This window comes from Lactuca serriola, chromosome 1 (genome assembly GCF_051521515.1).
Source record: "Lactuca serriola cultivar US96UC23 chromosome 1, Lser_US96UC23_V15, whole genome shotgun sequence".
Classification (NCBI taxonomy): Eukaryota; Viridiplantae; Streptophyta; class Magnoliopsida; order Asterales; family Asteraceae; genus Lactuca; species Lactuca serriola.
The window spans coordinates 108,754,356-108,779,291 of NC_136408.1; the positions used below are offsets into that span (position 1 = coordinate 108,754,356).

A 24,936-nucleotide genomic window follows, 5' to 3' on the forward strand; every position below is an offset into this window, starting at 1 on the left:
AGCATATTCAACAACAATACAATCATGAATGAACAAAAAAACCATATAAGCAAAAAAAAGACAACACAATCAACAAATAAGTCTAGCATATTCAACAATTTAAGCACAAACTTGCATATAAACATAAACTTGATCTCCATTCAAGAAATAAAAGTGATAACAATTTAGCAAATAAGTTAAAAAAATCAATTTCAACAAAGACTTTAACATATTCAGGAAGTATTTATGATTTTAGCATATAAGATTTATGATTTCAGCATATAAACTGCATATAAGTTTATGATTTTAGCATATAAGTATATGATTTCAGCAAAACTTATGATTTTACCAAACATTCATAACAATTCAGCACACAAATTCATAAATCTAAACACAAATTTGAGCAGAATATAGATTAAACCTAAACATTCATAACAATTCAACATTCAACAAAGATTTTACTAAGGATTATTCACATCTCATCAACAAAATCAGTACTCAAATGCATAGATTCAACACACAAATTCATAAATCTAAACACAAATTTGAGCAGAATATAGATTAAACCTAAACATTCATAGCAATTCAACATTCAACAAAGCTTTTACCAAGGATAATTCACATCTCATCAACAAAATCAATACTCAAATGCATAGATTCGATAATCAAATAAGAAATCAGAAAAAAACTTACCTGTTGATGTTGAAGACGATGGCAGCAGTCGATTGCGGCTGGAAGTAATGGGCAGCAGCAGCAACGTCCGACGACTAGCAAGGATTGATAACCGGCAAGCAGTAGAGGTGAACGGCTGGAGGATCGACGAGAAGAAATCAACGAGAAGCGATTAACGATTGCGGCTGGAAGAATTGTTGGAGAACGAAGAGGGAGAATGCGGCGTGTCCGTTTTTTTTGTTTAGAATTAGGTTAGAAGTGATGAGAAGAGCCAAGCCCAATGCTGTGTGGGGAAGAGGACGGGAAAAGGTTTTTGAGCCCGAAGTCTTCTATAAAACAAACTGCTGCGAAGCCCAAAGTACTGCGCGTGTGCTGCGCCTCGCAACACTAAGAGGTTAGAAGAGCTTTTAAAAAAAACAAACACAACCTTAATATGGACTACAGACAAAGAAAAGAGCATGAACAATGAGCAGGACCACCAACCATTGGTTGCACAACGCTTTCAAATCAACATAGATAAATTTGTAGGAGAGAGAAAGTGGGTTTTTTTCTTTGTGTCCTTGTTTGATGTTGATTTCAAAAAGAAATTGATGTAGTTATATGTTTTTTTGTGGAAAGGAAACTTCCCTAACGAGGGTTTCTAGACCAGTTTTTGCGCATTGACTAATCCCATTGTGAACATGAGTTTAGATCTTTACTGATTTTCATAGTTTTTGTCCTATAAAATTAACTTTATAAAAAAATAAGTTTAAACTTTGTGTGGACACCACGTGGACGAAGGCGATTAGAATTATCCTATATGGCATACACAAAGAACAATAAACGGTTGAACTTGCTATATCATGTCTTAATGGTTAAATGGTGACAAAGTTGAAAGTTTAAGGGCTTTATTAACACTAGTCGAACTTTAATGGGACAATGTGACCATTTTAAAATTTGGATGATTAATAAAGTCAAAACTCATTTTAATAACAATCCCTAAATTAAACTAAGATCACATGTAAATCTTTAAATTCATTACATATATAGATCTGATTTGTATACATTCCTTGAAACGTTTGATCTAATCCAAAATATAGCTCCATCAGGACTTAAATAGACAAAATTTCTAACAAGAGACGATTCTTGTGATTTAGGTATAAATCCAAGGATGATTTATGCAATTCACTCATTTTATGCAACATGAAGAAGCTATAAATTCTCATTTGAAAAATGTCAAAACAGAGCAAATATCGAAGCTACCGAAACTGCAAATTAACAGGAAGGGGGACGTTTGTAATTCACTCTTTAATTTGATTTGTTCCACAATGAACAAGAATCGGATCTCACAGCACGAGAGAGTGATCCTCACTCATGATCTTTCATTCAGATCTCTCAACTTATCGACCTCCCATTCCCTGAAAAATCCACAGCATTCAAAATGGCTGGAGGTGCTGCGGGAGGTTTTCTTACTCGGGCATTTGAATCAATGCTCAAAGAATGTTCCGGGAAAAAGTATAATTCTATTCAGACTGCAATCCGTTCTTATCTAGGTTTGTTTTTTATTCTGTTTTTGTTTTATCTATTTGATTTCTTCGAGATACCCACATCCCGATTATGAAATTCACTGTGTTCTTCAACGTCTGTAATTCGTTAGCCGCTTTATCTGTTACATTAAAAGGAATTTCTTAACGCCAGCGTTATTTGATGAAAAACTCCCATTTTATATTTGACATGGAACCTGATGTTTTTCAGACGAAACTTTCATACAATTTTGTGTTTGATTTCAAATCAGCTTTATGCTATTTTGTAGTACTTATCATAGAGGTTAATTTAGATGATATATCGTTCTAAAATTCAAGCTTTCCATCAATTTGTACTATTTTCATCTATAAATGGACCCAAAATTACATTATCCCTCTCTAATGGCACCCTGAAATGGGACTGATGAAATGAAAACTCTATATAATTGACATAAATAGCGACTTAGGGGATGTTTGGATGTGTGTTTAAACTGATTATAGTGATTTCAATTTTCAACTTTCAAGTCACAATAACTACTTATTTATGTTTGGCATTGAAAACTAAATGTTATACTTATATCTGCAACTCTCATTGAATACTCATGTTATGAGAATGTAGCCATGAAAGTATTCTATTCTTAAGTAAGACCTTGTGCATTTCGTGAAAGTTTTGGTACTCTTCCATGATTTAGCTTCATTGTATGAAACAAACATTGATTTTTCTATTCCTCTTGCTTTTCCAGATACTTCAAAAGCAACCAATCAAGAGTCAACATCAAGTAATAGCAACAAATCACCTTCAACTAATGATAAGAGGTGCCTACTGTAAATTATAACTACTTGTATACATAATATTAGGCATGAAAAAAGGGGCTTCACATGTCTGTTTATTGAGAGGGTGAGATCTTGTGATATGAACTTAATTAACATTAGTTTAATTTATCAAAATGGAGCTCTGTTGCAGTGATGATGAGACTCCAAGAAGTGAAATGGATTCAGAAACAAATGATTCAAGTGGAGGCATCACAAAGACTTTGGCAAATGCTGGATGTGATTTGGAAGGAGCTCAATTGGAACTTGTTCTTAATCCACTTCGACTTGCATTTGAAACCAAGAATCCAAAAGTTATTGAACTTGCATTGGATTGTATTCATGTATGTTGTTTTCTATTTACTTCTTGTAGCTTTAATTGCATGATATTATAGAGGGAAATTAGAGAAAAACCATTAGGGTTAATCTCATAAAAGACCTTCTATTTTGTCATTTTGTGTTTTCTTTTGATTAAACCTCAAATTTATTTTTTTCCTGAAAAGAACCTTGTATTTTTTTTTATTTTCCCAAAAAAACCCCTCAACTTTGTATTTCTTTTCCAAAAAAAAAGGTTAATCTCAAAAAAGGTATTGTATTTTGTGTTTTTTTTTCAGGATTAAACCTCAAATTTATTTTTTGCCTGAAAAAGACCTTGTATTTTTTCATTTTTTTTCGAAAAGCACCCAACTTTGTATTTTTTTTCCAAAAAAACCCTCAACCTTCTAAAGGCTTCCAAATAAACTCTCACCTTTTTTAGGTTTTCTCGAAAAAAACCTCTCATTTTACAATTATTTTGGAAAAAATGACTAAAAGGGCCAAATTATAAAAAATGAAAAAAATACAAGGTCTTTTTTCATGAAAAAATAAAGTAGAGGTTTAATCTGAAAAAAACACAAAATATAAGGTCTTTTATACGTTCAACATTTTTGAGGTTTAATCACTTATACTTTATTTTTTCCAATAAAAACATCAAAGCTTCAGACAAATTTCAAGTTTAACCATTTGACATAATATAACACCTCAAAATGGTTAATGTGGAAATTTACAAGTGAAATTTGATATAACAAAATTACTCCCAATTTTTTCTTCTAATTTGCCTTTTTTTTAGATGCGTTTCGCTAACGTTTTTGTTTCAGAAAGTTTAGGATCTTTATTCTTTCACACTTTAGAGACTTTGTTATTATATTGCATACAAGTTTATGGAAAGTTGTGATTAGTGTATTTGAATGAAACAAAATATCTGTTTATAAATATATTCAAATAAACATTTTGTAAATGCAGAAACTCATTGCTTATGATCATCTAGAAGGTGATGCTGGTTTAGAAGATGGAAAAAATGTTCCATTGTTTACAGACATATTGAATATGGTGTGTAGTTGTGTTGATAATAACTCACCTGATAGGTATATCCTTCGATTTTTTTTTTCTTTTCATTTATTTTACTTGATTGTTTCTCACTTTCTCAAATAGTTCAAAACTTTTATGACAACTTTTGTATGCATTCATGTAGTACAATTCTTCAAGTTTTGAAAGTGCTACTTACTGCAGTATCTTCTGCCAAGTTCAGAGGTAAATTTTAAATGCTTGAAAGGATTATGTTATTAATTTATTATTCTTCTATTGTTTTTTTTTTTTTACTTCTGTTATCATTTTCTTGTTTGTTTTGAAAAGATGAGTCTTTAATTAGCAAGAATCATGTCATTGTTACAATTTACAAAAAGGAATCTATAATTTCAATTTATAAATGTTTAGTTAAAGAATCAAACACAATGAAAATGCCACATCAGCATTCAAGTCTTCCACTTCAGGTTGCTATAAAATTCCTTTTTGAAATACGATTTTTGTTTTTTTTTTTCAGTTCATGGGGAACCATTGATGGGAGTAATTAGAGTGTGCTATAATATTGCTCTTAACAGGTAACTTTTAATTTACATTTAAATGTTTATTCCACTTTGGGAAATTGAAGTATTAAACTAATAAATTTTCTTTTCAAATTCTTTAGTAAAAGTCCTGTTAATCAAGCTACATCCAAGGCTATGTTAACTCAAATGATCAGCATAGTATTCAGGCGAATGGACAATGGCTCGGTTTATTTATGTTTTATTATTTTATACATTATCCACTAAACTTTATTTATTTATTTATTTATTTATTTATTTTATAACTGTATTTCTTGAATTTTAGGTGTCTTCAGATGACCCACCTATAAACAAAAAAAGTGATGCATTCATGAGAGTTCAAGAAAGTTTATCAGTTGATGATGAAAGTCAAATGTTGACTCCAACTTCCCACAGCACTTCTATTGCACCCCTTGAAGAGCTTCAGAATCTTGCTGGTGGAAATGACATAAAGGTCCCTATTTTTTTATTTTTTATTTTTTAAAGCTTGTGAAAGTCAAGATCAAGATCAAGATGGTTGACTTTTTTGTTTTACAGGGATTGGAGGCAGCTCTTGACAAGGCTGTGCAACTTGAAGATGATAGAAAGACTAGGTATGTTTATATATATATGATGAAAACTTTTATATATTTTAGTTACAATTATAAGTTTATAACATATCAATTAGTAATTTACTAATTTATCCTTTGAACTTTATATTCTTTAAGTGGGGTTGATCCTGAGAGCATGAGCATTGCAGAACGTGATGCATTACTTGTTTTTCGCACCCTTTGCAAGGTTTTATAATTTTTATGTATCAAATTGTTGATTTTTTGGTTTAAAATTTGTTTCTTGATATGATTTATGCTATGAAAACAGATGAGTATGAAAGAAGATAACGATGCATTCACCACAAAGACACGAATTCTATCTCTTGAACTTCTACAGGTTCTTTAGAGCAGCTAATTACTATTACTAATAACTTGTCTTTCTTGATAAAGTTTTAATGCAATAAATATAAATATAATTCCATCAATTTCTTCTTAATAGCATCAAATTGTTGATTTTTCAGGGCTTGTTAGAGGGTGTTAGTTACTCATTTACTAAGAACTTCACTTTCATTGACTCGGTCAAAGCTTACTTATCATACGCTTTATTGAGGGCATCAGTTTCAACATCTTCAACAATCTTTCAGGAAATTTTCAAGCTTCAATTTCCATTCTTCTTTTCTTATTTTGTTTCATTTATAAATCTATTATGGATTTTGGAAATGATGTGTATCCTTTTTCTTACAGTATGCAGCTGGGATCTTTTCAGTGCTTTTGTTGAGATTTAGGGAAGGACTTAAGGCAAGTTATAACTTATAACTGTTCTATGTGTTGTATTCATCTCTTTGTGATTCACTTCAATCAATGTGATTTAATATCAATTTTCAGATTGAAATTGGCATCTTCTTTCCTCTTACTGTGTTGAGACCTTTGGATAGCTCAGAATGTCCTTTGAATCTCAAATTAATGGTGATTCGGTATAATTTCTGCTTATTATATTTAGATTAACAAAATTTTCACAAACCAAAGTTTGAAATATGAGATTCTAAATAGAGATGATCAAGCCTCATCAGTTTGCTAAAGGAACTTAGTGTAAATTACAAAAATTGTCCTTGTAAACTTTCTGATTTTTATGGTGTTTAGTCCAGAATTGAGGTATTTTTCAGTTTTGGTCCTTATTTCAAGTTTTCATATCAGTTGTGGTCCTTGGGACTTTCTTGTTTAGTCTTTAGTTCAAGGTTTCATATTGATTTTGATCCTTGTTTTAAGGTTTCAGGGACCAAAATCGATATGAAACCTTGAAAATAAGGACCATAACTGAAAAAAGTTTCAAATTTGGTCCTTATTTCAAGGTTTCAGGGACCAAAATCGATATGAAACCTTGAAATATGGACCATTACTGAAAAAAGTTTCAATTTTGCTCATTATTGCAAGGTTTCAGGGACCAAAATTGATATGAAACCTTGAAAATAAGGACCATAACTGAAAAAAGTTTCAATTTTGGTCCTTATTTCAAGATTTCAGGGACCAAAATCGATATGAAACCTTGAAATAAGGACTATAACTGAAAAAAGTTTCAATTTTGGTTCTTATTTCAAGGTTTCAGGCCTTGAAATAAGGACCAATGTTGAAACTTTTTTTCAATTTTGGTCCTTATTTCAAGGTTCCAGGGACCAAAATCGATATGAAACCTTGAAATAAGGAATATAACTGAAAAAAGTTTCAATTTTGGTCCTTATTTCAAGGTTTCATATCGGTTTTACTCCCTAAGACTTTCTGATTTTGGTCCTTATTTCAAAGTTACATACCGATTTTGGTCCATGTTTCAAGGTCCCAGGGACCAAAATTGATAATGAAACCTTGAAATAGGACCAAAACTGAAAAAAACCCTTCAGTTTTGAATCAAACACAGTAAAAATCAGAAAGAAAAGGGACCACATTTGTAAGTTACTCATGATTTTATTACATATTGTTTTTGCTTACATCATCATACTCTTGTTGAAACAAATATAACAACAGGATGCTAGAGAAGATTTGCAAGGATCCTCAGTTGCTTATTGATCTATATGTGAACTATGATTGTGATTTTGAAGCTCCTAATTCATTTGAAAGAATGGTATTATGATTTATGATTATAAATTATTCAGTTATTAACTTCTGCATATGTGTTTTGTTCTTAAATGTTTTTTTTTTCATTAAAATGTAGGTTACAACTCTTTCTAAAATAGCTCAAGGGACACAAGAGTTGGATCCTAACAATGTTAACTCTATCCAAACTGGAACACTTAAAGGATCCTCACTTCAGGTTTGAAACAATCGATGCTACAAACTTATCAAACATTTAATGTATTTACGGTTTTTCCCTTGGTCTTTTATAGTGCCTTGTGAATGTGTTGAAATCACTTGTTGAATGGGAGAGTTTACGAAGAGAATCAAAGCAGAATAAAGACAAAGAGAGACAATCTGTTCATGGAGATGTGACACCTTGTGATTCAAAAGCAAAAGATAGCAATGGATTAACAAGTAATTTTGAGAAAGTTAAGGCTCAAAAATCCACCATGGAAGCAGCAATCTCTGAGGTATTTATTTGATACTCTGTTCATATTAAGCAAGAAAGAATAGTTTGACTTTAAGTCAAATGATCTTTTTGAAGTTTAAAGTAAGTCTAGATTCCTTGTGAATTTGAGAAAAATATATGATACCCATTTAGCTGAATAACAAATGCTATCAATTTAGAGAAAAATTGTTCTTGGAATAGAGATAAATGCAAGAAATAGCAACATACTTTTTTTGATTTGTTTGTTATAGCATCCTAGTTTGAAAAATGTACTCAAATGCTATAATTGGGTAGATTTTATAAAATATAATGTATTAGGGTTAATCTCAAAAAAGACCTTATATTTTGTGTTTTTTTCCGGATTAAACCTCAAATTTATTTTTTGCTTGAAAAAGACCTTTTATTTTTTTTGAAAAGCCCTCAACTTTGTATTTTTTTTTCCAAAAAAAACCCTCAACCTTCTAAATGCTTCCAAATAATCCCTCAACTTTTTTACTTTTTCTCCTCACATTTTATAATTTTTTTTTTGGAAAAAAATGACTAAAAGGGCCATATTGGAAAAAAAGAAAAAAATACAAGGTCTTTTTCAGGAAAAAAATAAATTTGAGGTTTCATCCGGAAAAAACTCAAAATATAAGGGTTTTTTTTTTTGAGATTAACCCGAAAAAAAATAAATTAAAATGCTGTATTATAACATCCTGCTTTCACTTCTTTCTATTACAACATTGTACTTACATTTTTTTTTCTTATCAAGGCATTTTCCTTTGAAATATATAGTTATATACACATTAATAACATTGCACTTCCATTTTTTTTTCTTTTTTAGACATTATATATAAAAAATCCACCCAATTATATAACATTTTTCAAAGTACAATATTGTAATAAGAAGAAATGAAATTAGGATGCTATAATAAACAAATCAATAAAACCTATTGAGTTATTTCTATCATATATAAAATACAGTTCAACAGACACCCTGCAAGGGGAATTGGATTTCTCACAGCAAATAGGTTAGTGGAAAATACACCTGTTGCAGTTGCACTTTTTCTCAGAAACACATCCAGTTTGGATAAGGTACATCTTATTTTGTAAAAATTAAGGTTTAAAACATAAGTAAATGTGAAAGAGTTGACTTTCAGGCAATGATTGGTGATTACTTGGGTCAACATGAAGACTTTCCTCTTGCTGTAATGCATGCTTATGTTGACTCCATGAATTTTTCTGGAATGAAATTTCATACAGCTATTCGGGAGTTTCTTAAAGGGTTCAGACTTCCTGGAGAAGCACAAAAGATTGATCGAATAATGGAAAAATATGCAGAAAGGTAATTATTATAAATTTTTATTTTTTTATTTGATTTTGGGTTCATATTGTATTGTTATATTATATAACACAAGATTCATATATATATATATATATATATATATATATATATATATATATATATATATATATATAGCAATTTACAATCTATACTATACCTAATAAATAAAAATAACTTGTGCCACATGTAATTTTTCTAGAGTATTAGTTCAAAAATTTATCCTTCATTCTCAGGTTTTCTCACAAAATTTTCTCTGTTAATTCAGTTTTTAAAATTCAAATAAATCAAGATATGTATTAGATTTTTCAAAGTATAATGTTCTGATAAGAAAAAAAAATTTCAATGGTTTAGTTTAGTAGATTTTTCAAGGGTTAATCTCAAAAAAGATGTTATATTTTGTGTTTTTTCCGGATTAAACCTCAAATTTATATTTTTTTTTTCTGAAAAAGACCTTGTATTTTTTCCTTTTTCCCGATCTGGACCTTTTAGTCATTTTTTTGCCAAAAAAGTGTTTTATGCAGAAAATTCTCATTATTTTGGGATTTTTTTTGATAAAGTCCTGAATCATTTTTTTTTTGAATAGAAAAGTCCCATTATTTTGGGAAAATCACATTATCTGTCATTTACTGTTAAAATAAAAAAAGACTTTTTCGTTAAGTTGAGCAAAATGTTAAATAATCTAGATTTTTCTGTTAAAAAAAAGATTTATGACTTTATCAAAAAATTTCCCAAAATATTGGGACTTTTCTACATAAAACCCCCCAAAAAGTTGTAAAATCGCAGTGTTTTTTCGAGAAAAACTAGACAAATTGAGGGTTTATTTGGAAGCATTTAGAATGTTGAGAGGGTTTTTTTTTTTCGGAAAAAAAAATACAAAGTCGAGGGCTTTTTCGGAAAAAACAAAAAAGTACAAGGTCTTTTTCAGGAAAAAAATAAATTTGAGGTTTAATCTGGAAAAAAAACACAATGTTTCAATAAGAAAAAGAAACTGAAAGTACAATGTTGTAATTGGGTAATTTCTCAAAGTAAAATTCACTAATAAACAAATAACTGAAAATAAAAGTTTTCTTGAATATATTTCCATTGTTGCAGATATTGTGCAGATAATCCAGGTCTTTTCAAGTCTGCAGATACTGCATATGTTCTTGCATATGCAGTCATAATGTTAAACACAGATGCTCATAATCCAATGGTGTGGCCTAAAATGTCAAAATTCGATTTTGTGCGCATGAATGCCACAAATGACCCTGAAGAATGTGCTCCAACATATCTTCTAGAAGAAATATACGATTCCATTGTTAAAGAAGAGATCAAAATGAAAGATGATAATGTTGGAATCGGAAAAAGCAATAAACAGAAGGTGGAAACAGAGGAAAAAGGCGGGGGTATTGTTGGTATTTTGAATTTAGCTCTTCCAAAACTGAGGAATGTATCTGATAAAAGTGAGAGTGAAGGTATTATTAGACAAACTCAGGAGATATATAGGATTCAAGGAGCAAAAAGAGGTGTTTTTTATACTTCACAAAGGATTGAGCTTATAAAGCCTATGGTTGAAGCTGTAGGGTGGCCTTTACTTGCTACATTTTCTGTTACAATGGAGGAGAAGGAAGTTAAGGCACGTGTTGCTCTTTGTATGGAAGGTTTTAAAGCTGGAATTTATATTACTCATGTGCTTAGAATGGATACCATGAGATATGCCTTTTTGACTTCATTAGTCAGGTATATACTAAATATAATCTTTTTTTTTGGGGGGTAGATTTTGAGAATAGCAACCTGCTTACTGAAACCTTTAAAAATGATGACATGGCGTCGGTTGTTGCCATGTCATCGTCCTCATGGCCTGCCATGTATACAAACAAACCCCATGATGTGGGATTTTCTTATATTTGAATAAATGATGACATGGCGTCAGTTGTTGCCATGTCATCGTCCACATTGCCTGCCGCGTATACAAACAAACAAACCCCATGATGTGGAATTTTCTTAGATTTGAATAAATGATGACATGGCGTTGGTTGTTGCCATGTCATCGTCCACACTGCTTGCCACGTATACAAACAAACCTCATGATGTGGCATTTTCCTAGATTTGAAGAAATGATGACATGGTGTAGGTTGTTGCCATGTCATCGTCCACATCACCTGCCATGTATACAAACCCCATGATGTGAATTGTCTTGGATTTGAATAAATGATGACATGGCATTGGTTGTTGCCATGTCATCGTCTACATCACGTGCCATGTATGCAAACACCAATGATGTGGAAATTTCCTAGATTTGAATAAATGATGACATGGCATAGGTTGTTGCCATGTCATTGTCCACATCGCCTGCCACGTATACAAACAAACAAACCCCATGATGTGGAATTTTCCTAGATTTGAATAAATGGTAAAATTTATTTTTGATCATATCAGTAAAAAGAGGCAAATACGTTGCTGTTTCCTGCAATTTTTTCTATAGATAAGACTATGTTATTCTTTCATACCATTTACCATTTTACCCTCCATACTCATTTCGTGGGCCCCAACTCAATTCTCAGCACATTAAGTTTATGGGACCCATAATCTCAATTCTATGGGCAACGTACTTTGCTTTTACCCACAATTGCAACATATTTTCAGTTTCGACATGGTGTTGGTTGTTGCCACGTCATCGTCCACATCACCTGCCATGCATGCAAACACCCATGACGTGGAATTTTCTTAGATTTAAATAAATGCTAAAATTTATTTTTTGATCATATCGGTAGAGGCAAAGTCCATTGCTTTTTTTTTCTTCCTAAAAACTATGTTATTTGTTCATACCATTTACCATTTTGTGGGCCCCATTCTTTTTCTCAACTCTCCTTAAATCAAGTAACATATTCATTTCTTATCACTTTATTTATGTAATAATCATTCTTCATTAACAATTGCAGATTCACATTCTTACATGCACCAAGAGATATGCTGAGTAAAAACGTTGAAGCATTAAGAACTCTTATAGATTTATGTGATTCAGAGCCTGATACACTCCAAGATACATGGAATGCAGTTCTTGAATGCATATCAAGGCTAGAATATACCACATCTAACCCTGTAATGACTGCTACTGTTATGCATGGATCTAACCAGATATCCAGGGACACAATTGTCCATTCACTTAAAGAGTTGGCTGGGAAACCAGCTGAGCAAGTTTTTTTAAACAGTGTTAAACTCCCTAGTGAATCTGTGGTGGAGTTTTTTTCAGCTTTATGTAACATTTCGGGTGAAGAATTGAAGCAGACTCCACCTCGTATTTATAGCTTGCAGAAACTTGTGGAGATTAGTTACTACAATATGTCTCGTATTCGCATGGTAATAATAATTATTTATTTATTTTTTTACAAAATTTTATTTACTTGATACATAGTTTTATAAAAGTGTTTGTATTTAATGAAAAAGATGAAATAAAGAAAAGGGTAAACTACATATTTCGTCCCCTATAAGGAAAATTTTCACTCAGACTGTCCCTATGGTTTGGTTTTGGTACGTGGTGGACGTGAAATGACTATTTTGCCCTTATATGATTTTTTTAGAATACTTTTTTTTGTGTGATTTGTTTATTATTTAGGGTTAATCTCAAAAAAGACCTTATATTTTGTGTTTTTTTTTCCGGATTAAACCTCAAATTTGTTTTTTGCCTGAAAAAGACCTTGTATTTTTTTTTTTTCATTTTTTCCTATTTGGCCCTTTTAAATTGTAAAATGTGAGTTTTTTTTTTTTTTTTTTTTTTTTTTTCTTTTTTTGTTGAGAAAAACTTAAAGAGTTGAGGTTTTATTTGGAAGCATTTAAAAGGTTGAGGGCTTTTTTCGGAAAAAAAATACAAAGGTGAGGGCTTTTTTGGAAAAAATGAAAAAAATATAAGGTCTTTTCTGAGATTCACCCTGTTATTTAATAACTTTCCTCAAATTAAATGCACCTACCCCATCCCCTTATCTAGTAAGCTGGCAATAGGAAGAAAAAATATGGATAATAAACAAATTATTAAAAAAAGTTAAAAATAAATCAGATAAGGGCAGAATGGTCATTTTATGTTGGTCAGGGACCGAAACTGAAACAAAACCAAACCATATGGATGGTCCGAGTGAAAATTGCTGTTAGGGACGAAATATGCAATTTTGAATTAAGCATAGGGATGATATTTGTAGTTTACCCCAAAAAAAAAATAATGAAGCATAATCAAAGATTTTTCAATGAAAGTTCACAAAGGGGCAAGAAAGGAAACCTTGAAATTTTTTGGGGACCACCCAAAATGGAAAGTTTTGCATTCTTTTTAGGGTTAATCTAAAAAAAGACCATATATTTTGTGTTTTTTTTTTCCGGATTAAACCTTTTGTCTGAAAAAGACCTTGTATTTTTCATTTTTTCCAAAAAAGCCCTCAGCTTTGTATTTCTTTTTTCCGAAAAAACCCTCAACCCTCTAAATGCAACCAAATAAACCCTCAACTTTTTTAGTTTTTCTCGAAAAAACCCTTACACGTTACAACTTTATTAAGAAAAAAACAACTAAAAGGGCCAGATCGGAAAAAATGAAAAAAACACAAGTTCTTTTTCAAGCAAAAAATAAATCTGAGTTTTAATCTTTAAAAAAAAACACAAAATATAAGGTCTTTTTTACAATTAACCCTTCTTTTTTAGCTAGAAAGAAGTTGCATAAATCATCATGTTAACTTCTAGTATGATGTAATCAATAGAATATATATTTATTTTCATTAATTTTTAATGACTGAAAATATTTATAAATCCAGGTATGGGCTAGAATATGGTATATTCTTTCTAATCATTTTATTGCTGCTGGAAGTCATCATGATGAGAAAATTGCAATGTATGCAATAGATTCTTTAAGACAACTTGGGATAAAATATTTGGAACGTGAAGAACTTGCTAATTTCACATTCCAAAATGATATCTTGAAACCTTTTGTTATTTTAATGCGAATCACTCGAGCTGAATCAATCAGGAAATTGATTGTCGATTGCATTGTTCAGGTATAGATAAATCATGAGGGCAAATTTGTCTTTTTCTTTTTTCTTTTTTCCATTGAGTCCATTAAGTAATTAGAAACATTATGGTATTATTGGTTTTGGAAACAGATGACAAAATTAAAAGTTGGAAGCATTAAATCTGGCTGGAGAAGTGTGTTTATGGTTTTTACAGCTGCTGCAAGTGATGAGCTGGAATCAATTGTTGAAAGTGCTTTTGAGAATGTAGAACAAGGTATTTTGATGTTTTTTTTTTAAATATATATATTCCATAATTTTAGGAGAGCATTTGATGATTTATAAAGTATCTATAATGGAGTGGAATAAATGAATAATAATAACAAAAGAAGATATCTTGTGTACCCTAATGAAAATCATCAGTTTTTGTCAATGACAATGGGCAAATAAGTGATTTTAACTTAAAACTTTTCAAGATATTGAAATGTTGCAATTTTCATGGGATTTCCCAAATTGAGACTTCATAGCTCTTTTTTATAGAAACTTCTTCCAAAATATAGATATTCTTGTGAGCTAAATGCAAATGTGCAATACTTTCATTTGTTTGTTTATGGGTTAATATTAAAAAAGACCTTATATTTTGTGTTTTTTCGGGATTAAACCTTAAAAACATTTTTTGCCTAAAAAAGACCTTGTATTTTTTCATTTTTTCTGAAAAAAAACCCCTCAACCTTCTAAATGCTTCCAAAGAAACCCTCAAACTTTTTTTGGTTTTTCTCGAAAAAACCCTCACATTTTACAATTTCTTTTACAGGCAAAAAAAATAATTTGTGGTTTAATCCAGAAAAACACAAACTATAAGGTCTTGTTTATCATAGAATCCTACTTTTATTTCTTTCTATATTACAATATTGTTATATTAATCTACTCATTTATAGCATTGATACTTGTCATTTTTTTTTATTATCATTATCACATAATTGTACTTTAAACAATCTATAATAAACAAATAAGTGAAAGTATGTTGCTATTTCTTGCATGTTACCCTATTTTTTTTAGTGTATCATATCTAAATTAAAGAAATTTACAGTTATATTGGAGCACTTTGATCAAGTTGTTGGTGATTGTTTTATGGATTGTGTGAACTGCTTAATTAGTTTTGCAAATAGTAAAAGTTCTCATCGAATCAGTTTGAAAGCAATTGCACTTCTTCGTATATGTGAGGATCGACTTGCAGAGGTTTGTATTTTTTTTTTTTAATTTTAATATTCAATTATTGGTTTATTATAGTATTCTACTTTCATTATTTTACTTATTGCAACATTGTGCTTTGAAAAATACAAAGTCTTAATAAGACTAAAAGTATAATGTTGTAATAGAAAGAAATAAAGATAAGATGCTATAGTAAACAAATTGGTTAATCTCATAAAAGACCTTATGTTTTGTGTTTTTTCCAGATTAAACCCCAAATTTATTTTTTGCTTGAAAAAGACCTTGTATTTTTTCATTTTTTCCGATTTGGCCCTTTTAGTCATTTTTTTTTCCAAAAAAATTGTAAAATGTGAGGGTTTTTTTGAGAAAAAGTAAAAAAGTTGAGGGTTTATTTGGAAGCATTTAGAAGGTTGAGTTTTTTTTTTGAAAAAAAATACAAAGTTGAGGGCTTTTTGGAAAAAAAAAGAAAGAAAAATACAAGGTCTTTTTCAGGCAAAAAATAAATTGAGGTTTAATCCGGAAAAAACATAAAATATTAGGTCTAAGAAAGACCTTATATTTTGTGTTTTTTCCGGATTAAACCTCAAATTTATTTTTTGCCTGAAAAGACCTTATATTTTTTCGTTTTTTCAAAAAAAGCCCTCAGCTTTGTACTTTTTTTTTTCCAAAAAAACCCTCAAACTGCTAAATGCTTCCAAATAAACCCTCAACTTTTTTACTTTTCCTCGAAAAACCCTCGCATTTTACAACTTTTTTGGAAAAAAAGACTAAAACGGCCATATCAGAAAAAATGAAAAAAATACAAGGTCTTTTTCAAGCAAAAAATAAATCTGAGTTTTAATCCGAAAAAAACACAATTCTTTTTTGAGATCAACCCTTATAATAAACAAATAAATGAAGCACTCAACATACGTTGCAATTTCTTGCATTTATCCCTACTATTAAACACACTAAAATCCAGTTACATAACCAAAATTGATTTCCCTTTTTGCATTGAACATTCAAATATGCATCTTCTAAATCTACACAAACACAATAAAATTCATTTATAAATTATAATCTTCTTATAGGGACTCATACCAGGTGGAAAGTTAAAACCAATTCATACAAATATGGATACAAATTATGATATCACTGAGCATTATTGGTTCCCAATGTTGGCTGGTTTATCTGACCTAACATCTGATCCTAGACATGAGGTCAGCAAATGTGCGCTTGAGGTTTTGTTTGATTTGTTGAATGAAAGAGGAAGCCATTTTACTCCAACATTTTGGGAAAGTATTTTCCACCGAGTTCTTTTTCCTATTTTTGATCATGTGAGACATGCTGGAAAAGAATCTCCAGGCTTTAAGAAAGATGGGTGGCTTCGTGAAACTAGTGTTCATTCTCTTCAGTTGTTGTGTAACCTTTTCAACACATTTTATAAGGTATGTAATTATGTAACCTTTTTGATTTACACTATGCTAAATGGTAAATGTTTCTTTTTGGCTTAATTTTGATAGAATGACTTAGTGGGTTAAGCCTTAAAACCTCCCTTAATGTTATAAGACACTAATCTTGTGAAAATGTTTTTTGCAATGTAAGGGTAAAATGGTCATTTAGTCTCATTCGGACGGTTTATCCTATCTAGAAAAGAAAACAATGCTTTTTGACACGTTGGTAATGGTTCTTTTTGACTTAATTTTGATAGAATGACTTCATGGGTTAAGCCTTAAAACATAGGTTTGATGTTATAAGATGCTAATATTAATGAACATTGTGAAATTTGTTTTTTGCATTATAAGGGTGAAATGGTCATTTAGTCTCATTCAGACGGTTTATCCTATCTAGAAAAGAAAACAATGCTTTTTAACACTATGGTAATGTTTCTTTTTGACTTAATTTTGACAGAATGACTTAATGGGTTAAGCCTTAAAACCTGGCTTAATGTTAGAAGACACTAATGTTAATGAATATTGTGAAATTTGTTTTTTTGCATTGTAAGGGTAAAACGGTCTTTTTGTCTCATTCAGATGGTTTATCCTGTATAGAAAAGAAATATACATCATTACCCATTCAGGACTTAATTGGGAAAAAGTAAATCATGTCTTAATGGGTTAAGTGAGGAAATGGACTATTTTTTAATTCAACATAATTCCTAAACATAAGGGTAAAATGGTCATTTGCTCATTCAGTCGAAAAAAAACAATCTCTACCTATGGGTGTTTCTTTTTAACTTATTCTAGAAAGAATGACTTACTTAAGATAAAGAACGTTATAGGATTAAGTGTGTGAACTTTTACGATTTTGCCCTCATACATGTGATGTAGGAGGTGTGTTTCATGCTATCTCCACTCCTAAATCTACTAGTAGATTGTGCGAAAAAGACGGATCAATCCGTGGTTTCAATATCACTTGGAGCACTTGTTCATCTTATAGAAGTTGGAGGACACCAATTCATTGGTGCTGATTGGGATACCTTGTTGAAGAGCATAAGGTGCTTCTTCTTACTTTTAAATCGATATATATATATATATATATATATATATATATATATATATATATATATATATATATATATATATATATGAGATTTTACATATTTGCCCTTGTGTCAACTGACTTAACTTAATAGGGATGCTTCTTACACCACTCAACCCCTTGAGCTTCTGAATGCTTTGACCCTTGAAAGTACAAAGAGTCATTCGATTACGGATGGAGGTTTGAAAGTTCAACCAGAAAGTAGTAGCAGTCCTTCTATTTTGTCTCCTTCTGCAAGTGGTGAGTTTTTCTAAAGTTTAAGCAAACAATAGCAATGTACTTTCATTGATTTATTTATTAATATTATTGAATTATACTTTCATTTATTCCTATTACAACATTCTACTTTGAAAAAACTACCTAATTATTTACAACAATGTAATTCAATTAGTAATAAGAAGGGTTAATTTCATAAAAGACCTTGTATTTTGTGTTTTTTCTAGAAAAAGACCTTGCATTTTTTTCTTTCATTTTTTCGATCCGGCCCTTTTAGTCATTTTTTTTCCGAAAAACTTGTAAACGTGAGGGTTTTTTCCGAAAAAAGGACAAAGCTGAGAGTTTTTTTCGGAAAAGTATTTTTTCAGGAAAAAAGTGAAGTTGAGGTTTAATCTGAAAAAAGCACAAAATATAAGGTCTTTTATGAGATTAACCATAATAAGAAAATATTGAAAGTGTAAGACCTTAATAAGAAAAAAGATGAAAATAACAAATTTTCTAGTAGGGTTAATCTCATAGAAGACCTTTTATTTTGTGTGTGTGTGTGTGTGTTTTCTGAATTAAACCTAATCTTTATTTTTTTCATGAAAAAGTCCTTGAATTTTTTCCGAAAAAACCCTCACCTTTGACATTTTTTTTTCCGAAAAAGACCCTCAACCTTCCAACTGTTTCCGAATAAATCCTCAACTTTTTTAGTTTTTCCCGAAAAACCCCTCACATGTTACAACTTTTTCGGAAAAAATGACTAAAAAGGCCTCATTGGAAAAAATGAAAAAAATGCAAGGTCTTTTACAGGAAAAAAATAAACTTGAGGTTTAATCCAGAAAAAACACAAAATATAAGGTTTTTTTTTTTTTGAGATTAACCCTTTATAGTAAGCAAAAGATAGTAATTACAATGCTCTTTTAGAAAGAAATGAAACTAGGATACTTTAATTCACACAAAAATAAAAGTACATTGCTATTTATTGCATTATCTCTCTCTTTTACAAATAAAGGGAATATAAAAAAATTATATTTGACAGATAAAAATTTATTAATGGTGGGAAAAGATCATCAAGATGACAGACCATCAACAGATCCACAAGAATCAGAAGGTTATAACTTTCAAATCCCATTTTAAAAGATTAATTAATAATATTATCTTATTCAGAAAAAAAAAACAAAACATTTTTATTTTTAATTTTTTAGGTCAAAGTCAAACTCCTTCATCCAAAAATGTTGAGAAATCTCCTCAAAGAGCAAGTTTACAAAGGACTCGAACAGTAGGTCAAAGATTAATGGGAAACATGAGGGATAATCTTCTTGTTAGAAGTTTCACTTCTAAACCTAAAAGTCAGATTTTGGATGCCCTAATTCCACCTTCCCCATCAAAGGTTTGACTCACTCTTTGACTTTTTATTTATTATCTCCAAAATCCAAATTGAATTTATGTAATCTTTAGGCTCATGAAGAGGATAATGAATTTGATGAAGAAAGTCCATTTATGGGAACAATAAGAAGCAAATGCATAACTCAATTGCTACTCCTAGGAGCCCTTGATATCATCCAGGTATCTGAAATTTGTTTTTTGGAATGTAAGGGTAAAATGGTCTTTTAGTCTTATTCAGACAATTTATGTATACAACACTTTATCTAGATAGACATCATTACCCATAAAAAAACAAACCCTTTAATGGCAAAATTGATAAAAGTAATAGTTCAGTGGCTAAATTGTAAAATGACAGAAATCACATCTCACTTTTCTGTATTTTTTAACCTTTTTCATTGAAAATGTTAAAATTACTGTAGAAAATAGTTAAGTGGCTAAATTAGTAAAATAATAAGGGTTAATCTCATAAAAGACCTTATATTTTGTGTTTTTTTTTTCCGGATTAAACCTCAACTTTATTTTTTTGTTTTGAAAAAAATCTTGTATTTTTTTTTCCCCGAAAAAACCTGAACTTTGTCTTTTTTTTTTGGGTTAATTACATAAAAGACCTTATAGTTTGTGTTTTTTCCGGATTAAACCTCATCTTTATTTTTTTCATGAAAAAGACCTTCTATTTATACATTTTTTCCCATCTGTCCCTTTTAGTCATTTTCCTCCAAAAAAAAAGTTGTAAAATGTGAGGTGTTTTTCAGGAAAAACTAAAAAACTTGAGGATTTATTTGGAAACATTCACAAGGTTGAGGGTTTTTTCGTAAAAAATGAAAAAAATACAAGGTCTTTTTCATGGAAAAAAATAAAAATGAGTTTTAATTTGGAAAAAACATAAAATATAAGCACTTTTACGAGATTAACTTTTTTTTTTCCAAAAAAAACCTCAACCTTCTAACCGTTCCGAAAAAACCCTCAACTTTTTTAGTTTTTTTTTGTAAATACCCTCACATTTTACAACTTTTTTTGAAAAAAAAAGACTAAAAGGGCCAGATCGGTAAAATGAAAAACATACCAAGTCTTTTTCAAGAAAAAAATAAAGTTAATATTTAATCCTTGAAAAAACACAAAAAACAAGTCTTTTCTTAGATTAACCCAAATATTAAAAGTAAGTTATGCCCCCCCCCCCCCCCCCCCCCCCCTTTTTTTTTTTTTTTTTTTTTTTTTTTTTTAAATTAAATTAAATATCTGGTAAACATGCAGAAAAAATACTGGAGCAAATTGAAGGGTGATCAAAAGATTACAATTCTTGAAATTTTATTCTCCATGTTAGACTTTGCAGCATCCTATAATTCCTACAATAACCTCAGGTTACGAATGCAACATGTTCCTCCTGAAAGGTTCGCTACATTACAAAACCCTCAAAATTCCACTTTTACCCTTTTTCCTTATTCCACAACAATCCATGTGGTAAAAAATAAAATAAAAAATTTTCCTTTTTAGTTTGTAAAGGTATTTTCGTCATTTGTAGAGTGATCAAAGATTGGTATAGTGATGGGAGGAGGGATTCAGATGCTATTCAGAAGACAATCGACTTAATCATTCTGACTCAAACTAGTTTATCTTCATTCAGGCCTCCATTAAACCTCCTTCGCCAAGAATTAACAGGAACTTCCATTTACTTAGATGCGCTACAAAAGACAGCTTCTGGAATTCATAATCCAAACACAAATCAAGACCTTGTAACATCACCACATCATGATGATGATGATGATGATGATAGGGTTAAAGTCGATGCAGAAAAAAAGCTCGCGTCGTTTTGTGGACAAGTGCTGAAAGAAGCTTCTGATTTTCAATCGAGTATTGGAGATGCGAATAATATGGAGATTCATCAAGTTCTTGAACTTCGTTCGCCTATTGTCGTTAAGGTATTTTGATTTTTTACTTTTTCTTTTTGTTTAGAAATTAGTGTGAAGTTAATTTTGGTATCTTAAAAGTTATGAATTGCAAAATTGGTCCCTGTATCCAAAAAAGTGCAGTTTGGGTCGTTTTTTTTAGATGGAGTTAACTTGAGGGACTAAATCTGGACTTTTTGGGATATAACAGGGATGGAAGTTTTAATTTTGGGCTGATTGTTTGAATGAAAAAAAATGGACTCAAACTGCATATTTTAGGATACCATAGGGACCAATTTTGGTAAATTTAACAGTTGTTTATTAAAGTGTACTATAAGTTTAAGCAACAAAAAACGAATTTTGTTGACAACTTTTGGATAAATGGTATTTAAAATATATTTGAGAAATAGGAAAAAATAAGGGTTAATCTAATTTATATTTTGTGTTTTTTCCGAATAAAATTTTAAATTTATTTTCTGATTGAAAAAGACCTTGTATTTTTTCATTTTTTCCGATCCGACTGTTTTAGTCCTTTTTTTCCAAAAATTTTTATAAAATATGAGGGTTTTTGCGAGAAAAACTAAAAAAGTTGAGGGTTTTTTTTTTCGGAAAAAAGAAAAAGTTGAGGTTTTTTTTTTTTTTTTTTTTTTTTTCGGAAAAACACAAATTATAAGGTTTTTTATGAGATGAACCCTTGAAAAATCTGCATAATTACAACCATGCCACCTAAATACAAAGCAATTTTATGTCCTATAATTGGGGTTTTTAAGAGTTAATGTCATAACTAGATAAAGAACTATTTGCTTTTTTTTTTTTTTTTAACAAAACACCATTGTGTTAAAAAAAGTAGCGTAAATGTGTAATGAACTATTTTGTTTTCGTTCACAAAATACCATTAAAAGAATTTAAAACAATGGTGTTTTGTGAAAAAAAAAGATAGCTTGTTACCCATTTATGATATTAACCCTTTTATTCAAAGTATAATATCTATATAAAAAAAAATTGAAAGTACAATGGTATATTCTGTGTGTGTGTGTTTTTAGGTGCTTAAGGGTATGTGTTCAATGGACAACAAGATATTCAGGAGACACCTTGAAAGCTTCTACCCTCTGATCACTAAGCTCGTATGCTGTGACCAGGTAGTAACTAACATTTCTCACTCCCCCTTCTACAAGAAGGGTATTTTAGACATTTCACTAAAAGAATATGAATGGGTTTGTTTCAGATGGATGTTCGTTGCGCTTTAGCTGATCTTTTCAGTATGCAATTACATGGATTGATCCAGTAACTCATCATAGTAAAAACACAGTTTTCAAGGACGTAAAATTACCAAAAAGACACATCATATGTGAGTAATTTTTGAAGCAGAAAAAGTTTTGTTTACAATATCATGGGTTAAATTCAATAAATAGTTTGGCAACTTTATTTCTTCTTATTATTTTCTTGTTGGTGCATTATACCTTGAAAATTTTACCCTTTATATTTGTTAATAGATAATAGATAATCTGTGTGATAGATGCTAGGTTCTATGTCACTAAATGGTCCCCAATAGTTACTTAGAGATGGAATTGATGAAGTAGTTCACATGACATGGTCATTAACTGATGTTGAACTTAGTGAAAGAAATGAAGGTGATGGCCCCGGGGCCCGACCGATTCACATTCAAACTTCTAAATACATTTTGGTTGCTAATCAGCAATGTTGTTAGATACTTCGAAGCATGTGGAACACCAGGGAGGGATTGCAACTCTTCCTTTATAACCTTGGCGGCGAAAACTATAGATCTTACTGTTCTAAGAGAGTACCGTCCCATAAGTCTTATTGGTTCTATTTACAAAATCATATCTAAGGTCCTTGCTAGTAGACTGAAGACAGTAATTGGGGGAGTGATATATGAAACACAGTCTGCGTATGTTGAAGGTCGTAACATTTTGGACGACCCCTTAATCATCAATGAAGTATGCTCGTGGGCTAAAAAGACCGGTAAAGAACTACTATTCTTCAAAGTAGATTTTGATAAAACATTCGAATCCATCAATTGGGAGTTCTTAGATTCGATTATGTCTCAAATAGAGTTTGAATCAAAATGGATAAAGTGGATGTGGGGGTGTTTGTCATCAACTAAAGCCTCGGTAGTAATTATGTAACATCCCAAAATTATGAAGTAAAAATTTCATTTTTAATTCAATCAAAACATTAATTATATTTTAAGTCAAAATTCAACATCCTTTTTCTAAATATTCAAAAGTACTTTATAAGAAAACAGTTATCAGAGTACAATCCCAAAATCATCATAATGCAGACACATGGGTGGATGCGTTGTGATCAAGCCGGACCCTTCCCTTTCGAATCGAAAGTTATGAAACCATAATCATAAAAACCGTAAGCACAAAGCTTAGTGAGTTCCCAAAATACCACATACCATACATGTTAAACACATAATGGGCCTCACCGGGAATCGGGTGCTGCCCGACATACAAATTTGTCAATCAACGGGCCCCGCTCAATGAGTGTAACGGACCTTGCCCTAACTCGCATAACGGGCCCCGCCCACTGAGTATAACGGGCCTTGACCTAACTTGCATAACGGGCCCCGCCCATTGAGTATAACAGGCCTCAGCCTAACTCGCACAACGGGCCCCACCCAACATACAAACATGCAAGTATAACAAGTAATAGCATACAAAATAACCTTTGGGCCCCGCCCACTAAGCATACGAACACATACACATGCAAGAGTCATGCATACATCTAGCACCTCAACTTAATAAACCCTGGGTCAGCATTGGTTCCTTTGACCTGCTAAATATGGTGAGGAAGACTCACCTCAAACTGCCGAATATCTCAGATAAAAGCTTAGACTGCTGATCCGGAAGATCCCCGCGTGCTAGCATCAATAAATAATACCAAATTAATAATTGGTCCACAACCCATAACTAGGATCCAAGTTCGATTGTTCGACACTCAGGGTAAAAGTCCATTTTACCCTTTCCTCACTTGGCCCAAAAATCCGAGGCCCACCAATAGCATCAAAAGCCCATTATGGCCCAACCTCCTAAAAGATACCCAAAGCTCCAAATGGGCCCAAGCACCAAAAAGGCCCACATACATAAAACTAGGGCCCAACAAGGTCCAAAAGCCCAAAAACCACATCTCACGTCGTGACTAGCTTTGGTCATGTCGTGAGAACCCACTCAATCAGATCCCAACTCATCCCGACTCAACCTAGCCAACTCAGTCAAGGGAAAGTCAAAGGGGCTGCCCTTACGTCGTGAACCCCAAATAGATGAAGATAAATGGGACCAAACGCTTCTCACGTTGTGAGACCTTGTGTCTCACGGCGCGAGAATAGTCTGAGGCTAAAAATCCAACTTTTAAGTCCTTAATCCATTAAGCCTTCAATCCTAATTCTTTTAGAAGCTAACAAGGACTCCAGAGGCCAATAAAAACGATTACTTGATTGACATGCATGCCCCAAGCATGTCCTAAACCCATCTT

The 24,936-nt window shown here is 31.2% G+C and overlaps 1 protein-coding gene across 1 annotated transcript; it reads left to right on the top strand.

Moving 5' to 3' along the window:
* Positions 1 to 1,892: 1,892 nt before the first annotated feature.
* On the top strand, positions 1,893 to 22,907 carry LOC145097184 (brefeldin A-inhibited guanine nucleotide-exchange protein 5-like). The gene is made up of 34 exons (XM_079034708.1): positions 1,893 to 2,183; positions 2,897 to 2,969; positions 3,118 to 3,307; positions 4,245 to 4,366; positions 4,474 to 4,532; positions 4,822 to 4,879; positions 4,966 to 5,050; positions 5,148 to 5,315; positions 5,399 to 5,454; positions 5,569 to 5,638; positions 5,720 to 5,788; positions 5,913 to 6,032; positions 6,133 to 6,189; positions 6,277 to 6,365; positions 7,408 to 7,504; positions 7,595 to 7,693; positions 7,767 to 7,967; positions 8,912 to 9,022; positions 9,088 to 9,272; positions 10,365 to 10,991; positions 12,194 to 12,611; positions 14,045 to 14,284; positions 14,390 to 14,513; positions 15,327 to 15,475; positions 16,519 to 16,875; positions 17,758 to 17,924; positions 18,063 to 18,208; positions 19,209 to 19,280; positions 19,375 to 19,559; positions 19,628 to 19,735; positions 20,807 to 20,943; positions 21,177 to 21,471; positions 22,482 to 22,577; positions 22,664 to 22,907. The coding sequence occupies exons 1-34, from the start codon at positions 2,072 to 2,074 to the stop codon at positions 22,724 to 22,726; spliced, it is 5,205 nt and encodes a 1,734-aa protein (XP_078890834.1). The 5' UTR covers positions 1,893 to 2,071; the 3' UTR covers positions 22,727 to 22,907.
* The last annotated feature ends 2,029 nt before the right edge of the window (positions 22,908 to 24,936 follow it).